The 20,442-nt window shown below is 39.5% G+C and overlaps 1 protein-coding gene and 1 long non-coding RNA gene across 2 annotated transcripts in view; one reads left to right on the top strand and one right to left on the bottom strand.

Annotated features, from left to right (window-relative positions):
• The first annotated feature begins 1,669 nt into the window (after positions 1–1,669).
• Positions 1,670–8,971, top strand: LOC118541071 (uncharacterized). The gene is made up of 3 exons (XR_013443760.1): positions 1,670–3,177; positions 5,011–5,082; positions 8,844–8,971. It is a non-coding gene; the product is annotated as an uncharacterized LOC118541071 (long non-coding RNA).
• Positions 8,972–10,044: 1,073 nt separating this feature from the next.
• Positions 10,045–20,442, bottom strand: part of DCAF10 (DDB1 and CUL4 associated factor 10) — a 41,154-nt gene continuing 30,756 nt past the window's right edge. The window contains exons 4-7 of the mRNA XM_036100468.2: positions 18,424–18,626; positions 16,070–16,183; positions 13,045–13,190; positions 10,045–12,138 (exon numbers count right to left, since the gene is read on the bottom strand). Coding sequence (XP_035956361.1) covers positions 11,770–12,138; positions 13,045–13,190; positions 16,070–16,183; positions 18,424–18,626 — 832 coding nt within the window. The 3' untranslated portion in view covers positions 10,045–11,769. The remainder of the gene's footprint in view (positions 12,139–13,044; positions 13,191–16,069; positions 16,184–18,423; positions 18,627–20,442) is intronic.

Raw genomic sequence — 20,442 nt, 5'->3', positions numbered from 1 at the left:
GTATTTCTCACACAGTTCTGGAAGCTAGGAAGGCCAAGATCAGGGTGCCAGCAGCTATGGTCCCTGTTGAGAGGCCTCTCCTTGGTGTGCAGACTTCTCACCGAAGGTCCTCCATGAGAAGGACCTCATGACCTCATCTAAACCTCATCGCTCCCAGAGGTCCCATCTCCACATCCCCTCACATCGGGGTTAGGCCTTCAACATACACATTTTGGAGGGGACACAAACATTCAGTCCGTAACATGGATGAGCCTAAATGATTGATGAGCCTAACGATTATTTCCTTAGAATAGTTAGTGTCGTTGACCGCCACTTTGTTAACTGTAGAAGTGTCACGAAGGCAGTGACTAGTTTTAGTTGTTAAGAGCAAACTGCTTCTATAGTCGCCAACAGGAATGAAAGTTTCAGTTCCGGCACTCTTTTTGGGGAACCGGTCATTATTAGCAGTTCCTTGTGGGGAAGGCAGTGACCACCTGATCTGAAGCACCCCCCAAAATGGGGAATGCGTTTAGTTCCGTGGAGAGGCTTCTTGTCTCCTATGGCACTGGGAAAACGAAACCAACTTCTCTTTCAAGGGTCATCGTGTCTACAGGTGCTCGGTGGCTCCTGGTATTTCAGCTTCCTCCCTGTGGGCGAAGAGCCGCTTTGGAACTTTCTTACTTACTCCTCATACTTTTCTGGGAAGAGAGGAATTGAACAAGAAATTTCCAGGTTTTCTTGGGCTCCTCACTCCCTGCTAAAAATAGCCATAGAGTTTTGAGAAGGACAGAGAGTAGGAAAAAGTATGGGAACCAAGTACTTTTCATTTGTAATTTGTCTGTAAACGATGAAGGTGAAGTAGAGTAAAAAACTGGCAGGGGTCCTAGGTTTGATAGGCCTTGAGAAAGTGAAGGTGAAGCCCAAGATCAGAGGTTTGCTGTCGATGTTTGGAGCACTTCAAAGCTGCTGCTGCTTGTGGGCCAGAAACAGAAAAGCATGTTGTTCTTATGTTTGAGGGCAGTACTACATGTATCTGAGTTTGTGTTAACTCGAACTAGAGAAAAACAGAATCGCTAATAATTTCAGTTTGTGCCTTTTATAGTTCTTTCCTGGTTTACTTTGTTCAGCAAATTTGCCATACATCCATCTGCTCAGTACTGGAAAGCTGCCCTTTTTAGGACAATAATTTTAAATTAGAAGATTCTAGGCTTGTGGAAAATACAGAGCATTGGCTGCCTGAGATAAATGCCAAAGTAAAAATGTAAACTTCCCTTGATTCCCCGCTGGCTCCCAGGTTGGATGAGGTCTGCTTCTGTGGCATACGATGGCTGTTTCCCCTGGCGCTCTCTTCATGATGTTTGTGCTGTATCGATACTTCAGGACAGTGTGAACTCACTGAAGGCAGGGACTCTGATCTTTGTATCCTTAGACTAGAGGTTCTCCTAATCAATATCTGTTCAATGAATGAATCATAATCTGATCCCAGATGTTGTCTTTATCGCTATTACTCTCCCTGTTTCAGAGACACTTTGAATCTCTTAGGAATGTCTTTTAAAAATCTTCATAGTGAATACATACTGTATGATTCCATTTACGTGACTTTCCAGAAAAGGCAAATAAATCTGTGCTGGGGGGGGGGAAAGCTGGTTGCCTCTGGGAGGGAGGGGAAGGAGCTTGGAAGGGGTACAAGGGAACTTTCTGGGGTGATGGTAGTAATTTATATCTTGATAGGGGTTTGGGTAACATGGGTGTGTATGTTTGTCTAAACTTAGCAAACATACCATTAATACTTGTGTACTTCATCATGTGGAAAATTTAAAACAAAAAGATACTGAACTTTAATGATAATGTATTGCTGAGGATTTTTAGGAGGATGGCTATAGCCATCTGCAATTTATTCAAAATATATCAAAAATTAAGATGGATTGATAAGATGGATAGAGTATTAGATACGTGATAAAACGGGAAGACGATAATGGTAGAATCATGGTCAGCAGATGTTCACTGTAAAATTCAACTTTGCTCTATGTTGAACATTTTCATAGTAAAATGCTGAGAGAAATCATCAGGGAGTTTATCACAGGATCTGTCCGCGTTGTACTGACTCAGTTTAATTCTTTTACTTTTTATTTATTTTTTAAAGATTTTATTTATTTGACAGCACAAGCAAGGGGAGCAGCAGAGGCAGAGGGAGAAGCAGGCTCCCCCCTGAGCAGGGAGCCCCACGCGGGGATCATGACCTGAACCAAAAGCAGGCGCTTAACGGACTGAGCCACCCAGGTGCCCCCAGTTTAATTCTTTTAGTGTGTTAGTTCTTAGACTAAATGAAGTCACGGGATGCTAGAGAAATCCTTGCTAGAAGGGAATGGCAGCCGCCACCCTCACCACCCACAGATGGTGACAGGGCTAATCACCTTACCTCCTAAGACTACCCCAGAGGCAAGGGCTCTGTCTACCTGCCCCTTGAAGGGACAAGGGGAGGGATCATGATTTTCCTGCCAGTGAACTGCAAAATTCAATAAATGGCAGGAAATCCTTCTTTTAATTACAGACATTCATTAAGTGCTTACACGCATGTGCACGCACACAAAAGACTGGGTAATAACTGCTTCAGAATAAATACGGCGTTTCAGAACAGATCCGATACTTTGTATTTCACTTTTAAAAAGTAATCCTTTGGGGCGCCTTGGTGGCTCAGTCATTAAGCGTCTGCCTTCGGCTCAGGTCATGATCCCAGGGTTCTGGGATCGAGCCCCGCATCGGGCTCCCTGCTCTGCGGGAAGCCTGCTTCTCCCTCTCCCACTCCCCCTGCTTGTGTTCCCTCTCTCACTGTGTCTCTCTCTGTCAAATAAATAAAATCTTTATAAAAAAAAAAAAAGTAATCCTTTCACAGTGAAAGTTGGATCCTTCATTTTACCTGAAACCTAATCTTTTATAATAGTGAAGGACTTTTGTGAATTAATGTCAACGCAGCAGCCCAGCACACCCGTAATTTAGATGGCTTTCAGTGGAGACCACCGTGTCCCCAGAAAAGGTTTTAGAAAATGTTTTGAGTTGTGTATGCCCTGGTAAAAGTTTCGGATGTTCCTTTTGTGGATTGATTGTGAGCAACGGCTGCAGCTGTCTACAGCTCACCCCAGAGAGGGTTTCTCTGGGCTAGAAGAGAAGCCACACAGCACCAAGTCTGTGCCTCAGAAGGTAAGATGGTCTTACTTACTGCCCACTAACTTACATATCGTGTTAAATTGGGGGCGTCTCAGCTCTCACTGGAGGGCCCCCTGACAGTGTACTGAGAATGGCGTGCCAACGGACGAACCGTTGTCCATCCGTAATAACCTCCAAAGTTAAGATGTTCTCTTAAAAAAAAATGTTCTCTAAATTGGTTTCCTTTATCTACATAGAGATCCCTAGGATCTGTCATCCATGAGAAATTAGACCCTAACTGCAGTTTTTTTTTTTTAATGTGTGCATGGGGGCAGGGAAGCGGCAGAGGGAGAGAGAGAATCCCAAGCAGGCTCCACGTTCAGTGTGGGAGCCCAAGGTTCGATCCCACCACCGCAAGATGGTGACCTGAGCCGAAGCCAGGAGTCGGCCGTTCAACCGACTGAACCACCCAGGCAGCCGCTAACTGCATTTTCTATACTCATAGGTCTCAAATCATGGTGTCCAGACATACAGCTTCAACTAGGAACTGGTTAGAAGTGCAAAATGGGGGCTCCCACCCCAGACCTTTGAAATCAGAAACTCTGGGTATCGAACCAGCAGTCTGTGTTTTAACAAGTCCTCCAGGTGATTCCAGCGCATGCTGGACTTAGAGCACCACTTTTCATATACTGTGCTAGAAGGGAAGGGCCTGGAGGGAAACTCAGTGGACACGAATTTGTGTTTTATTTTATAAGTAAGCTCTCTGCCCAACATGGGGCTTGAAACTCATGACCTGGAGATCGAGAGTTGCATGCTGTACGAACTGAGCCAGATAGGTACCCTAAATTTGTGTTGTTTTAAATTTGTGGGTGTTTTTTTTTTAAGATTTTATTCCTTTATTTGTCAGAGAGAGTGGCAGGCAGAGGGAGAAGCGGGCTCCCGATGCGGGGCTCGATCCCAGGACCCTGGGATCATGACCTGAGCCCAAGGCAGACGCTTAAACTGACGGAGCCACTCAGGCGCCCCAAATTTGTGTTGTTTTAACCACTAAATTTGTGGTAGGTAATTTGTTACATCAGTAATAGGAAACTAAATCATTAATTTATTAGCATTAAAGCAATGCCAAATAATTGTTTCCTTAAAAAAAAAAATTTTTTTTTAAATAGTCCAAAACAAGTCTGTCAGAGGAATAACTGAAATAGTGGTGATTAATGCTATGGTTAGCTAAATCAGTTTATCGAAATAATTTCACAAAATAATCTGAATTGAAAGGGATTCACTGTTTTTCTCTTCAGTGACTTATTTTAAAAAATGAGTATCCCAGGGGCGCCTGGATGGCTCAGTCGTTAAGTGTCTGCCTTCGGCTCAGGTCATGATCCCAGGGTCCTGGGATCGAGCCCCGCGTCGGGCTCCCTGCTCCGTGGGAAGCCTGCTTCTCCCTCTCCCTCTCCCCCTGCTTGTGTTCCCTCTCTCGCTGTCTCTCTCTCTGTGTCAAATAAATAAATAAAATCTTAAATAAATAAAATAAAAAATGAGTATCCCAAATATGATTGTCCTTTTTCTAGTGAATTAAAACAGTATCATAAAATGAACCATCACCCTATTAAATTATTAATATAACAAGAATTCATCCAAGGCAACACTGAAAAATAGCATGTTCTAAGTGTACCTATATGAAAACAAATCAGTGTGCAGCTTGACAAAAATTGATATCCACTATGCTTATTGATATGAATACAATTTTCACTGAATAATTTATAAAACTCTATAAAACATGATTCATATTGAATAAACTTGTAAATGTCCAGAACATTAGTGAACAGATGTGAACGAACCAGATCTTAGTAAATGTGTTTTCAGTATAAAAATGCCAATTCTATGTTTTAGAATGGTGGCCTTCACAAAATGAAATGTGCATATACCCGTGGGAGCATAAGGTGATCCCTGGAAGTGCAGGAGGTAATGTAGAACTTTTTTAAAACTTCTATCCTTTTAAAATTTCCTTTCTCTCTGTACATGTTTTATAATTTACATAGTAGAGCAGTACGATATTTTATATATATGTATATGTGTGTGTATATATTGTGTATATATACATATATATACACACACACACACATATACATATATACATATATATACACACACACACACATACATATATATACACACACACAACATCAAAATCTGGAGCGTGTGCTCTAATATTTTTTGGATAGGGGTCATAGGATTTAAAAGTTCAGAATACCTCTACAAGAGTCACCAAGCACTGCCCCTGTCACAGCATTATGCTTGATTCTGGTCTAAAAATAAACACCTAAGCAATTTAAATAAAAATTTCAAACTACTGCTTAACGCAAGCTTGCCATCAACCTTTCAAACAGGCTAAGCACAGAAAAAGTGTGTCAGATGTTTCAAAGTAGCATTTATTTTTTTAAAAGCACATTATGAGGTAGACTTACACCGAGACATTCAGTGCATATAATAAAAGTTTTACTGAAACCTTAAAATTGCATGTAGGTATGTATGTATGTAGATAAAATCACCTACAACTCTACATTCATCCACATGAAATCCTCAAGAGAATTCAAATGAAACAGTAAAAGCCAATTACGGTTTTAGAGAGCTTTCCTAATTCTGAAATGATCTGTGAAAAAATTTATGGGAGGGAGGGAGTTTTATTTTTAGATTTTAGAAGTTATTTTACTAAATCATTCACTTTATGGCTAGTTTTCAATGAATGTGAGTATCTTTACTGGACAGTAGATAGAAGATACTATAATTCTTATTGTTCCATGTCAACATGATAATATTGAAGCAGGACCAGCTATATAATTTGGAAGCCCAGTGCAAAATAGAAATATGGGCTCCTTGTTCAAAAATTAAGAATTTTAAGATGGCTTCAGCAGAACCTTACACCAAGCATGGGGCTTTTCTCACTGCAGGGCCCTGTAGAACTGCACTGGTCACACGCTCATGAAGCCGGTGCTACAACCTTAGTTACCTTTGTCCCTCGAGTCCCTAGTACTGGACAAGGCATATAGTAGGGATTCAATGTTTGGTGAATGAAAAATTGAGTTTTGCAGTTTTCCAAATCAATGAGAAATGTGTAGTTTTTCTGAATCTTACTCTGATGAAGATTTCTCTATTTGCACATCACATTCTGGCTTCACGGAAATTCGAGGCCACATACGGCTAAGGTTCATTTGAGTCCTACAACAAATAATTTATTGAGCAACTACTCTGTCAGATCCTGTACTGGGCATTGGGGATACAAGAAAAGTAAGACAGTCCCTGCCCACAAGGAGCTTACAGTCTAGCATGAGAAATTAACAGTACCTCAGAACCTAGTGAAAAAAATTTCTGGTGTCTAGGATATTACCTGGAACATTCCCAACTTTCCTAAAAATGTGATTCTAAAATTTACCAGAAAGCACATTTTAGAAATGGAAGATGCAGTGAGATTTAAAATCAAATATCCAAACTTTAATGTAGAAAACATGAAATTGAAATAAGGAAGAAGCATAGGAAAGCTGAAAAAAATTCTATTTTAAATACTATGAACAAGACTTAAATTTTAAAGTTATTTTATTGTCTCTGGATGACATTTCATTTTGTAGTAACATTAATATACACATACATAGACGAGGTGTGCATATGTGAGATGTGTTCCTTGGAGGTTTTGATAAATCCCGTATTTCCATTATTTATTCATGTACAACTAAAGCAGCATACAGGTAAATTTGAGACTTTCCTTTTGATAATTTCTGTTATCATTTGAATGGGAGAAATTCTTGGGGTATAAATTTGGGTATGATCTTCTGCAGTGAGACTAAAACTGTCTTTGTCACAATGTGTGATAATTTAAACATGTATCTTAATGGCTATTAACCAAGTTTAATGGCATCAAAAATACTCAAGTCTATCTGGATTTTATTTTCATTGTTTTTCCCCCCTGGATTCCTTTTTTTTTTTTTTAAAGCATGAAGGATCCCTGTGCAAATACAGAGCCTTTGTTGTTACTTGGCTGTACTTTGGTACATTGCTGTTTATTCCTTAATCTAGCAGCATCCTTCATCTATAGTATTTTACTTAGCGGCAACTGAAAAAAATCACTAGCCTAGGCTTTACCTGGGTACTTCTATTATCCAGATGGTTACTGTGAACCTGTCAGAAAGCTAGTGGTCTCAGAGACTGTGCACGCAGGGCTTGTGCAGCTCTTTAGACACTAAGCAGGTTGGTTATCTCATGTCCCAGCTCATAACAGATGAACACAGAACATATGATAGCCTGTTAGAGGCAGGCATGTGGATACTGTGGTAGGAGACAGCACAGACTACTTAGCAGATAGAAAAATTTTTAAATAAAAAAATCCCCAAATCCGAGCAACCTGAGGCAAATGATTATATATACCTCAGGGCTGAGGGAATCACTTTATAATAATTGATATTAACTCATATTTGTTATAGCCCTTTACAGTTTATGAAGTATTTTACATACATCAGAGCTCATTGGATATTTGTAATAACACATGAATATAACTTTTACTTTTCATCACGAAAAAGTATTATACCGAGCATGCTGTTTAAGAAGGCAGGGAGGTATACTAACATATCTGAAAGACTTGCATCAAAAATAATTTACAAGTTTTAAATTTTGGCACTTAAGAGATATGCATTAGTTATCCAAAAATTTATATATATGCTTTCTTTCATGACCAACACTGGCTATTACTGAGTGAATTTTCATAGCTCTCTGTGGCTGCTGGTCATTTTAAATAGGGTTGATTGTCATCAGTGTTATCAGACTATTTCTCCTGCTAAACACAAGCTTTAACAGATACTTATGGATGCCAGTACCATATATTCTGACTACTATGGGAAACGCTAGGCTTCTAAAGGATTCTCAGAGTGTTTTTCCTATATTGCACTTTCTAGAAAACTAAACTTTAACCACGATATAATGTGATCGTGGTTCTAGACAGGAGTTGGGAACCTTATCCTTGCTTGTTTTCCTAAAATTTTTGGTATAGCCTCATCTTGGATGTAACAAGGAGAAATAACAAAATATACATGTTCTTTGGGCTTCTGAGAACAAAGATCACATACATTTTCAAAAGATTAAGAGAGGTCTTGTCTGCTTTAGCCACTTCGTTTTTACAATTAAAGATAAGGAACTACTAAATATTTGATGTTCCTAAACTTACTTAACATAGCATTTCTCTAGAAAGCTTTTTCAAGATTTCTTTTAAGTACAATCTACCCCTCAAGGTGGGGCTCAAGCTCATGACCTCAAGATCAAGGGTTGCACGCTCTACTGACGAACCAGCTGGGCACCCCTGTAGAAAGCTTTTTAAAACAAGTGTAATTTATACGACATTTACCAACAACTCTACCACATTACCACTTATAATACAGTCACCAATTATCATGAATAAAAATGACTAAATAAAATTTAGAGGAAAAAAACACCAGATTAGATTTTACGCTCAAGTGAAATGAGACCTTGAAATTGTAAGACGCAGTTTCCTCCGAGAGTCTAACATTCCTGATGCCCTGTAATTCCTGGATTAATATCCCCCCTCATGATGTTTTGGTCACAGCCGTACCTCAAAAAGAGGACAAAGGTGGTTTTGTTGAGTTTGCTCATTTTTAATTCTCATCTGTGTGGCTCTGTTTTTATACAAAGCTATTTGTCCCACATTTTTCTTTACTTTACAGCTACTTATCCTGCTCGAAGTCTTTCAGTTAGGAATGGACTGTATGTATGCCTTGCAGTTTATGGTACTAATTCTAATGGAAATTTTCAGTCTTATAGATGTTCTCTTGTATGGTGCAGAAAGTAAGCCAGCTCTGTAATAAAGAATTTACAGAGGATGCTAAACAAATTAACAGGCCATTTTCCCATCCTTTATAAACAAAAGGGCAAAGTGGTAGAGTAGTAAGCACACAGGCTTTGGACTAAAACAGCTAGGTTTGAATCCCAGTGTTGCCCTCCCCCCGGTGCCAGCTCTGTGACTTACGGCAAATCACTTAACCTCTCAGACCCTCCATTTCCTCCAAAGTAAACTGGCACTCATGTCACCTACCTTGCAAGGTATTTTGTGAGTGAGAGTTAGTAGTAAAGTGTGTAGATTATTTGACACCATAGAAACTCTCTAATGGTTGAAGAATCATGGACTGAAATTCAGAGTTGGGCGACACGTGGGCCCAGCATCTGACATGCGACTCTCCAAAGGGGCTGCAATATATGGAACCTTTTTTTAATCAATATAATTATTGTACTTAGTAGCTTATTTTGAATGTTAAGATTGGGTGCTTTTGCCTCCAAAACTTTATTTTCCTTTAAATATGTGGATTTTTAAAAAAAAATTTATGGCAAACCTGTGTTTTCATTATATTTTGTGGTAGTTTTCTTGATGGCTAAAAAATTTCCAATTCTTGGGGCGCCTGGGTGGCTCAGTCGTTAAGCGTCTGCCTTTGGCTCAGGTCATGATCCCAGAGAGCCCCATGTCAGACTCTCTGCTCAGCGGGAAGCCTGCTTCTCCCTCTCCCACTCCCCCTGCTTGTGTTCCCTCTCTCGCTGTGTCTCTCTCTGTCAAATAAATAAAATCTTAAAAAAAAAAAAAAAAAATTTCCAATTCTTTTTAACATCCGTGGTAAAATGATCTAATTTTTAAAATTTGTCCTAGAGCCAAGATTGTTCCAAGTGAGATGTAACCTCTGCACATGTGTGTGAATGACTGGTAGGTTCTACAAAGAAATGTGTTTTATTCATGTGTTTGGGTTGCTTAAACATTTCTATAAGATTTAAGATCCTCTTCTTCTTAGGGCTGGAATTCTCAGCATCTATTCCCATGCCTTTTTCAATCTATCGGCCAGTTTAAGGGTAGTCACAATAATACAACTTAAAGACAAGATAAAGTGTTCATAAATCATTGTTTTAACAGCCAGCATAATACATTAGAAATTGCCCTGAGCAAGGAATCAGGAGACTTGAATTCAAGTTCTGGCTCTGCCGCTAATTTTGTAAGATGACTTTAGGCAAGTCACTTAACTTTTCTCATTCATCAGATAATGAGATTGATTACATTTTCTACCTCTAAAATGGATTTCATTTACTTACGATTTTTTTTAATAATTAAAACACCTTCTGGGAGTTAAGCACCTAATAGGTACAGAAGTACTTACTGATGTTTAAGGTAGTGTTTTTCAAACTCTGATCCAGGGACCACCTGAGTAAAGATCACTTGAGGTTCCTATTAAAAATAGATCCTGTCCTCTCCCTGGCTGAATCAGAACCTCCTAAGGTGAGGGCCAGGTTTCTGTGTTTTCCACAAGCTCCTCAATGATTGTAATGCACCCTACTATTTGAGAACCATTGGCCTAAGAGAATGTGATCTGAGAGGGAACGAGCTAGCATGTGGCTTAAATTACTCCAGCCTCTGGTGGATCCCTTATTAAATATAATACCATTCCAAGTGGAGACTAGAAGAAAGCTGCTTTACTTCAGCAGGCCAGTCAGCCCGGTGACTGACCCCTGCTTGATGTTTTTTACTTGCTGTGTTCTGTAACAAAATACAAGAGGTCTTCACGTCAGCTCTTTGTCTTGACATCCAAGTCGCTGACTACTGTAGTTAGGTCACGCCTTGAACAGGACTGCAGTTCTGCCCTCCCTAATGCTAAGGGTCGAGTTTGTGCCACCTGGCTCAAGGAGTAAAGATGAGGAGAACACAACCTCTTTACTCTCAATCCCCCCCTCCACCCTAATACCATAACACATCACCCTGTGTGAGTCAAATAGTCTGGTAGAGAAAACAGACACTAAGCCACATTGTTCTCATCACTCTGACTAGACAGTGTACTAACTTAATGAATCCTCTTCTATATAATAGAAATGATCAAAGCCCATTCCTTCTCCTCTTTTCCTTTCTAAATGCTGTTGACAGGAACAAAATACCAAATAAGGACACATGCTAGAGATTTTTAAATTCATACAAGTAAATTACAAAGAGAGGTGGTAATTATTTTTTCTAGAGTTTTACAACAAAATTCCCCTCACGGTGAAAAAATACATATAATTTTAACAGGAAACTTAAAAGACATTTTTGTTGTAAGACTAACATTATGAGAATAATGCCATTAACTGTGCTCATTATAGAGAAACGTAACAGCAACTTTAAAAGGCCAGGTATACTGATAAGTGAAGATGAAATTTCTTTTTCAATGACCAGTATGCTGACATCGAACTTCTGGGTTTTATTCAATACCAGTGTCATGGGTTTCTCCTAACCCAGCCAAAACTCCTGCCAGACGTCCACAAAATTCACACTGAAATCAAAAAACAAGTAAAGAAACTTGACAAGAGCTACCATGCAAAATAACCAGAAGAACTGAAGTCCCAGTGGCACAGATGAGCAGGAGCAGAGGAATGCGGAAAAGCTGCTGCTGCGTCCAGTCTAACTTGGTGAGGCCCTACGATGCCGGACGGCCAAGTCCTCAGGTCACAGGTGTGTCCGTGGACCCGTAAGAACTGGGATCTTGACCCAAACTTTTAAGATCTTCTAAAAAGGAAATACTTCACCTAAATTGAAGTAATTTATAAGTCAAACACCAGAAGAGTTCCTTATTTGATGTTAAGTTGTGCCTAAAACTTTGGCTGATACAAAGAAACCCGTCCACTAAGGCACCCTGAGGCAATCTGACAATGTGTTGGAGAGAACTTTGTCGTCAGTACCACATCATTATGAGAGTACAGAGAACGGATCACCCGCAGAGGACTGGCTTCTTTGGGCAAACAGTCTATAAGTTCACTGCACTGTTTGTCAAATCCCAACAAGCGAATCCCGTAGCCATGTGGGGAAGAGATCATTCGCCCATCAGGGCTGAAGCAAAGTTCTTTGATATAACCCCTGCCTACATTGGCTTCTTCAATGTAATGAGTTAGTCGTAGAGAACAGCGAGGTGAGACAGGTCGCACGGGAGCTCCTTCTTGGAATTCATAGACACAAGTCCACTAAGGGGAGAGAAGAGAGAGAAACCAAAGTTACAGAGCCCCAAATAACGCTAGATCTTTTTGTAAAAAGCTCAACAGGCTGCCAAAGCCACAGAATTGTTGCAAGAAATCCATCAGATAACTGCTACCCCTCGCCCATCTACTAAAATGTGCAGGCCCCATACCTTATCTTCATAAGCCAAGGTTATTCTGTGTACTGTGATGTACTATGACTAAAGCCTTTTATTCCCTCAGGCTGCTGTGACTTCTGTGGTAATAATTCCCCTTTGTGAAAGTAACAACAATGTTGATACTTAAAGTATTCTAAAGTTTAGACATCTAAGCCCTAAAATACCTCTCCTCCTACATACTTCAAAGGCTCTTCTCTCTTTTCGCCTACTCATCAGTTTAGTCTCTCCCTGGTTTCCCCTGGTATGTATGTACGTACGTACGTATATATGATTTGAGAGCAAGGACAAGCAGGGGGAGCGGCAGGCAGAGGGAGAAGCAGGCTTCCCGCTGAGCAGGGAGCCCAACTCGGGATTCGATCCCCAGACCCTGGGATCATGATCTGAGCTGAAGGCAGACACTTAACCGACTGAGCCACCCAGGCGCCCCTCCCCTTGTTTTTAAAAAGAGCAAATTCTAATACTCAATTGGCTTAGCAAAACCTTACATTTAGCCAGCTTGGCTGAAGCATCCCCATCTAAAGTTTACTATATAAAGGGCATGTGGCAAGATAAAGAGGGCAAGAATTAAGAAGCTGGGCACAATCTGAGTTGATACGCGTTTAAGGTATTTCCAGTCTGCCACACTGGAGAGGAGGCGGGAGAGGAAGGAGTGGTTCAAGGGATAAAGATGCCATGAGCGTACATGGCAACGGCTATTCCGTCAGCCCCGTTGAAGGCGGAGTGCCGCTGCCCCTACCTCCTGATCATCGGTGTTGCTTGAGCACCGAAGGAGAGCGGCCCAGCCTTTTGGGTGCAGCTGTAAGGATGTGATGCAGTTTCCACGGTCTCTCTCACCAGGAACTTCAGGAGTTAAGACTTCAAGACTATTTCGTGGTGAAACTCCTGATAAGAAAATTAGGATGCAAAATGTGTATTATCAGAGGACTAAGGCAGCTCATCAAAGCTTTGATTTCTGGCAGTCACCCCCACCCCCAACCTTCATTCCTTCATCGGCCCCTTGTGCTACCACATGTAAAAAGAAAAATGGGGCATGCCTGGGGGGGGCACCATCAGTTAAGCAGCCAACTCTTGGTTTTGTCTCAGGTTGTGATCTGAGGGTCGTGAGATCAAGCCCTGCATCGGACTCTACACTCAGCATGGCATCTGCTTCAGATTCTCTCTCTCCCTCTACACCTCCCACTCATGCTTGCTCTCTAAAATAAATAAATCTTAAAAAAAAAAAATACACATACACAAAAAAAAAAACCTATGGTGGTGCCCTTTGATGCATGGTGTGCATGTCTTTGGGGTGGGGGTATGGGGGAGGGTTATGACCAGAACTAAAGAATCCAAGTTCCTGCAGCGGGAATCCCAGTAACCTAAGACTAGGGATCCTTTTGATTAGGATTTACATCTCAGAAAACTAAGATAAAGTTATATGACATGAAAGGAATCTGGAAAAGTAAAAGATAATTCTCATCTCAGAGGACCTGGTGCTCTCTAGTCCAGAGAAGGAAATACTTGGAAGCCATGCAGATTGCCTTTCTTATCAATAAAAGGCTATTATGTGTGCAAGAAGCAGGACTTAGGGCCCCCAAGAACAGTACTATAAAAAACAGAGCTATAATTTTGGAGGCAAGGGAAGATATTTCACATACCAGTATGTCAAAACGAGGGGTTGGGAGACATTGCCAATCATACATATGCCTGGTACTCTGTTAGGGCCCATCCCGTCCTCTTTCCCAGCCCCCCCATGAAAGTGACTGCTACAGCAAGCCGTTACTACTGGGAGTTACGTCCTATCCCTCAGGTGTGTGGAGAACCACTTTCACAGACATTATAAAGAAGCAATTTAGAAATTTAATATCAAGAGAAATATTTCAACACTTCTCTACCTGCGGAAGGAGTCGCTTTGAAGATTATGAGCTCCCTCTGTCAGACCCTTTGTGAATTGTTTCTCAAATAGATGTGTTATCTTCTTTAAAAGAGTCCCTTTAGATTACTACAGCATTGATGGAAACCTGTGAAGCTCTAAATTACATTGTTACAACCAAACTATACCTAAATAATGATTTCACATGTGACTGAACTTTAATAACAATTTTAGAGAAAAACAAACAGCTATATCAAGAATTCTGAAAATTGAACAAAAGCAAAAAAAAAAACCCATCTAAATAAGTAAGTAGTGGTTTTTGAGCTGTGCTCCTTGGAGGTTCCTCCAGAGCTGGCAAAAGGAGGGAACCACATGGGGATGGGAAGGGAAAACTGGTCAAGGAACTCCCTAATTTCACTTGAGCCAGAGTTTTTGCACTTTATCTGTGCTACAATCCACAGCAGATTTCATGTCCTAAAGAGAGTTCACGGGGCACCTGGCTGGCTCAGCCGATAGAGCATCTGACTCTTGATCTCAGGGTCTGGAGTTTGAGCCCCCATATTGGGTGTAGAGATCACTTAAAAAAAAAGTTCTAATCCTGAAATGAGTTTAATAGCCTCAGCTCTATACAGCTACTGTATCGGTCAAAGTGTGGTGCTAACGTTCTGACACCCTGAAGACCCAGGATTGCCAACATTCAGAACGACCTTACGTATGAGCCCCACCTTCTTCTCTATACTCTGCCTAGGCTCTCCATACATCGTCTCTTCTCCCATTCCCAATCTCTATATCATGAAACTGCTGTGTAGTTTGGTTTTGGGGTTTACCACTGCAACAAGCAGTTAACCACTCTTATTTTTCTTTTTTTTTTTCCCTCATGGATGGTTTAGTTATTAAGATTTTTCTCAATGATTATTAAGAGCCTTGTCTTAGAAGCCAAAGTAGAAGAACAGGTAGAATCTATAAAAGAAGTTTCTGCTACAAATCAAAGGAAAAATGTTACACATCTGGGCATAAATCTCTAATAGGAATTTTTAACCTTAAATGTCATAGTCTTGAATATCCAGAGGAAAGCAGATAGGCTGTAGGTTTAGGAAGAGCTCTCAAACCACTCTACAAACATCAAGTAGTCATGCAAAATAATCAAGTATGCAATTATCAAGCACTTACCAGGTGAGGCCACCCAGGAAAAACACAAATTAGAAGTATAATGGATAGCCCCTCCCCTAAAGACCTAGGTAGGAGCTATGCTCATCTCCAAAAGGTGACCCAAAATTACAAAAAGACCCACATCTGGCCATCAGTCCACAAAGATGAGGACAAAAAGTGCTTAGATGTGAACTGGTATGGAGAAGTAGATGAAGTTTGCATAGGTAAAAAGCATCTCATTTAGGGGGTGGAAAGAATGGGCTAAACAGCTACTTCTGCCAGAGCGGTGGGGGGAAACGGGCAAAAGCAGAGTAGGGCCAGAATGTAGCCCACTTTATCCCACAACCCCTCTAAGGCTGTCAGGCATTGCTCAGATAAAGAAATGGCAGAGCAAAATGCCTACTGGGCTGGAACCAGGTGACTTTCACAAGCACCTGCCAAATGCATCACTTTATACAGCACCATCACATGCATATCTCATTTAATCCATAACAACCTTGACTGGGATTTACATGTCCAAACCACGTTTTCTCCAATCTAGACCAGACTAAGTTCAGTAAATAAAGCCAAAGCTCAAATTCCAACAAAGATGTAAGCCCGAGATATCCAACCCTAGAGACTGGTTAGCTTTTGAAAATGACTGAGGGTCAAAGAATAGCCTCTTCTTTATTGGCTTTTACTTGTATAGATTTAAACTAAACCAAAGAAAGCTATTTGGTAGAATCTGTTGCAAGATTATAAAATACCACTTTCAACCTACCTTCTCTTTGTGATGCTCGTGACATGTGTTTCTCAGAAGATGAGTTAGAATCACTATGATGACAAGGTGAACCAGAAACTCGAGGACCAGATGAACTTGACGAAGTAGTCAGATCTTGAAAATACAAAAAGTTCTGACAATAAACTTAGCAAAACTCTAGTAGTGTCTCTTAACTTTTTAATCAGCTAGTTGAAGCATACTGTTAAAATCCACCTGAAACATGGCAAGTACATGCTCACTTAAAGCTGGCCTATAACTGCGACCGAGGTAGGGAGGACAGCTCTTTGAAGTGTTCTATCTAAGGCCTGGGCCGTCTCTAAAATCTCTTCTAACAAAGACTTGCTTAAGTGAAATAAAAATGACAAACCAAATAAACATAGGAGCATCTTTGGGTTCCCCATCACTTCTGTAGTAAAACAAAACAAGAAAATTCAGTAAACATGAAAACTGAGCTGTTCATCAGCCTGTTTAATGTTAGAATAGGGTCCAAATACCAGGTTCGTTACTGAGAACATTAAATGAGCCTTCTTAAGCATGCCAAACAATTCTGTTATCATTCATGAAGTTATGTGAATACTATCTTTGAAATGCAATACAAACTTTATACTGAAATCTGAAGAAAAACAAAAATTGAGTATTAGATAGTTGGGTTTGATATATTACTCCAAAAAGCAATCTCTATTACATCTCACTCTTCTAGTGGCCCCACACTTTTATGAGAATTTCTTCATCTAATTCCTTTTGATGTTATTATCAGAATTACCCTTAGAAGACAGAAAATGTTCTTGGTGGGGTTTTGTTTTTGTTTTTGTTTTTTAATTTTATTTATTTCTTTGAGACAGAGCGAGAGAGAGCACAAGCAGGGGGAGCGACAGGCAGAGGGAGAGGGAGAAGCAGACTCCCCGCTGAGCAGGGAGCCCGATGTGGGACTTGATCCCAGGACCCTGGGATCATGAACCAAGCCAAAGGCAGATGCTTAACTGACTGAGGCACCCAGGCGCCCCTGTTCTTGGTTTTTGAATAAAAAAATACCAACCAGACTTTCTAACTCACTACCTCTTCCTAAGCTAAAGTTGACTATTAATGTTTAACCTAAAAATAAATTTCTGAATGTAAAAGGATTATACTCACATATTTATGAAATCCCTTGCTTTGCAAATAAGCTGGTAAAACTTAAATTTCTACTTTTAGCAGTGAAATTGGGCAAATGCAATTACAACAGGGCCTGTACTTTCCCAAAGGAGTCTTCAGATATGGCCCTATGGCCCTATGCATACAGGAGAAAGAGTCCAACCATCTGAAGCTGATTTTAAATAGCAATTTATAAACATTGTATTCCAAATGCTTAAGTCTTTTTTTCTGGGTTCTTGTTCATAAATGCAAAATTATAAATAGGTATGTTCCTGGAACAGCCCTCTTTTTCTCAAAGGTGATGAAATATAGTCTCTATCACATAATGTAGATATATTATAGTGCATAAGTTTTTCTGAGCCCCAATTTCACTGAAGTCTAATGGAATCAGCAACAGCAAAAAGAATACAACTTTAGGGGCACCTAGGTGGCTCAGTCGGTTGAGCGGCCAATTCTTGGTTTCAACTTGGGTCATAATCTCAGAGTCCTGGGATTGAGCCCTGCCCCCCCCAATTGTGTTCCCTGCTCAGCAGGGAGTCTGCTTCAGGATTCTCTCTCCCTCTGCCCCTCCCCCGCTCTCTCTCCCTCTAAAATAAATCTTTTTTTTAAAAAAAAGAATACAGCTTTAGCAAGAGGATGTTTAGAGGCTGTGAAATAGGATGACACCTGCTACGTGGGTATAGACATCTGGAATTCTAGGATGTAATACAGACTTAAAAGTAAAGCTCTATATTGAATATATCTTAAAAGCTCTGCTAGGTGGGGTGCCTTGGTGGCTCAGTGAGTTCAGCATCTGACTCTTGATCTCAGCTCAGGTCTTGATCTCAGGGTTGTGAAATAAAAATTAAAATAAAATAAAAATAATAAAGCTCTGCTGGAAGATTGAACCTACCTTGGGCCACCACTAATTTTTGAGATAGTGATGATTTAGAAATACTGATAAAAGATTTTCTGGATAGCAGAAAGCGCTAAAAGAAAATATTTTTATAGTTAGCAGTTCTTCCTAGATCATTGGTGATACAGAAGCACAAATTAATGCTATGTCAGAGATTCATATAGGTCATACTTTCTTGGGAAAAAAGCTCTCAATGAGCTTTCCAAAAATGTCTTCTAATTTCCTTCCCTTCTTCCTGCTATCATTCTCAGAATGGGAACATATACAGTATCTCCCTTTGTGTGAGACTCTTCGGAAAACTTTTTTTAATCAAAAAAGAAAAGCTTACCTGAACTTGATGTAGTTCTTCTTGCTCTCAAAATGGGATAGCTGCCTACTTCTAAAGACTTGGTTAAGTCAAGATCATGCAAAATCAAAAGATATCCAGAGGACGTGGAGATCAACATTTTGGAACAATCTGGTGTTAATCTCATTCGCATGAGAAAACGTGTGTGAAAGAATTTCTTATGTGGACACCCATCTTCTGTACACCTACAGAAGAAATCAAAACAAAACCTAGAATTATCATAAATATAAGGATTCGGTAATAGTCATATTTTTGACCTTCAAACTAGAATTTACGGTCAATGTATGCTTAGCCTTTTATACATGATAAACATTTTGTTTTTGTTTTTGCTCACCATTCCTTCTTTCATCTCCAACTTTTCATTTCATTCTTTCTGAAATATACATTTTTAAGTTAAGATTTTGTTGAGGTAAACTGTCACTTTATGTTGTTCTGAATATTGGGGATAATACTCCACTGAGTTCTGGCTTCCATTGTTGCTATTTTTAAGTCTGCTATTAGTGCAATTGTTACTTTGGACAATTTATCCTTTGATCTTCTCCTTGTCTTTGGAGTACTGCAGTTTCACTCTGATATATGTTTAAATTTGGATTTCTTTCTAATTTATTGGGATTCATTTGACTTTATAAATCTTAAGATTCATATTATTCATATATTCTGGGAAATTCTCCATCATTATTCCAATATCGCCTCTCACATATTTTCTCTATTCTTTTGGAGCTCCAAATAGATGTTTGAAACACTCACATTTGATTCTCGTCTCATAGCTGCTCTTTCTTATATTCTATCTCTTCATTTCTGTTACATTCTGGATAATTTTTAATATCTAGCTTCCAATCTATTTTTTAAAGTTGTGTCTAATCTGCTACTTGACCCATCCTGGTTTTTTAAAAAAATTTTTTTTAATTACTAAAAACTATATGCTTTAAATTTTTTAATTGCTTCTTGTGATAAATAGGAACAGTACTGATTTTTACATTTTGATCTTATGTCTAGCAATCTTGGTTAACTCTAATTCTGATAATTTGTCAGCAGAATTTCTAAGATTTACTATATAGACCAGTCAGAACACTGGTCTATGGGCTAAGTCTGGACTATTGCCTGTTTTTATACAGAAGGTTGGTTGGAACACAGCAATACCCGTTATGTATTGTCGACGGCTGCTCAGAGACTATACAGCACACAAAGCCTAAAATATTTATTACATAGTCTTTTACAGAAAATTTGCCAACCCTTCATATAGACAATCATATCACCTGTGAATGCTATTTTTTTCATTTTTTTTCCTTTCTAATCCTTACATATTTATTTTCCTGTACCGACTAGGACCCTGTCTTCTGCCACCCCAAAACAGTGGTATACAGTAGTAGTAATAGCAGCCATATTCTCCCTTCCTGATTTTATAGAGAAAAAAAAATTTTTTTTAAGTAAGCTCTACACTCAATGTGGGGCTTGAACTCACAACCTTGAGATCAAGAATCACATGCTCTAGTGACTGAGCCAGCCAGGTACCCCTATAGAGAAAACCATTTAAAAATGTCCTGTAGGTTTTAGGGTACACTTTTGATGAGTTTCCTTCTATTTTTAATTAAGTTTAATAGCTTTGAGATATAATTTACATATCATAAAATTCACTCATTTTAACAATTAAGTGATTTTTAGTAAATTTATGGAGTTGTGCAATCATCAACCCAATTTTAGAACATTCTCATCATCCTAAAAAATCCCTCCTGCCCACTAGCAGTCTCTCCCTGTTCCTATTTCCAGTCACAGGCAGCCACTAAGTAGTCTCTATAGATCTGCTTATTGTGGACATTTAATATAAATAGAATTATACAAGTGGTCTTTTGGTTTGGCTTTTTTCACTTAGCATACTGTTTTTTGATGTTCATCCATGTTGTAGCACATATTAGTACTCTGTTCCTTTTCATTACCAAATAGTATTCTATTATATAGATATACCACATTTTGTTTATTAATTTGCCAATTGATAGATATTTG

This window comes from Halichoerus grypus, chromosome 14 (assembly GCF_964656455.1).
Source record: "Halichoerus grypus chromosome 14, mHalGry1.hap1.1, whole genome shotgun sequence".
Classification (NCBI taxonomy): Eukaryota; Metazoa; Chordata; class Mammalia; order Carnivora; family Phocidae; genus Halichoerus; species Halichoerus grypus.
This window is presented reverse-complemented; position numbering and strand designations above follow the sequence as displayed.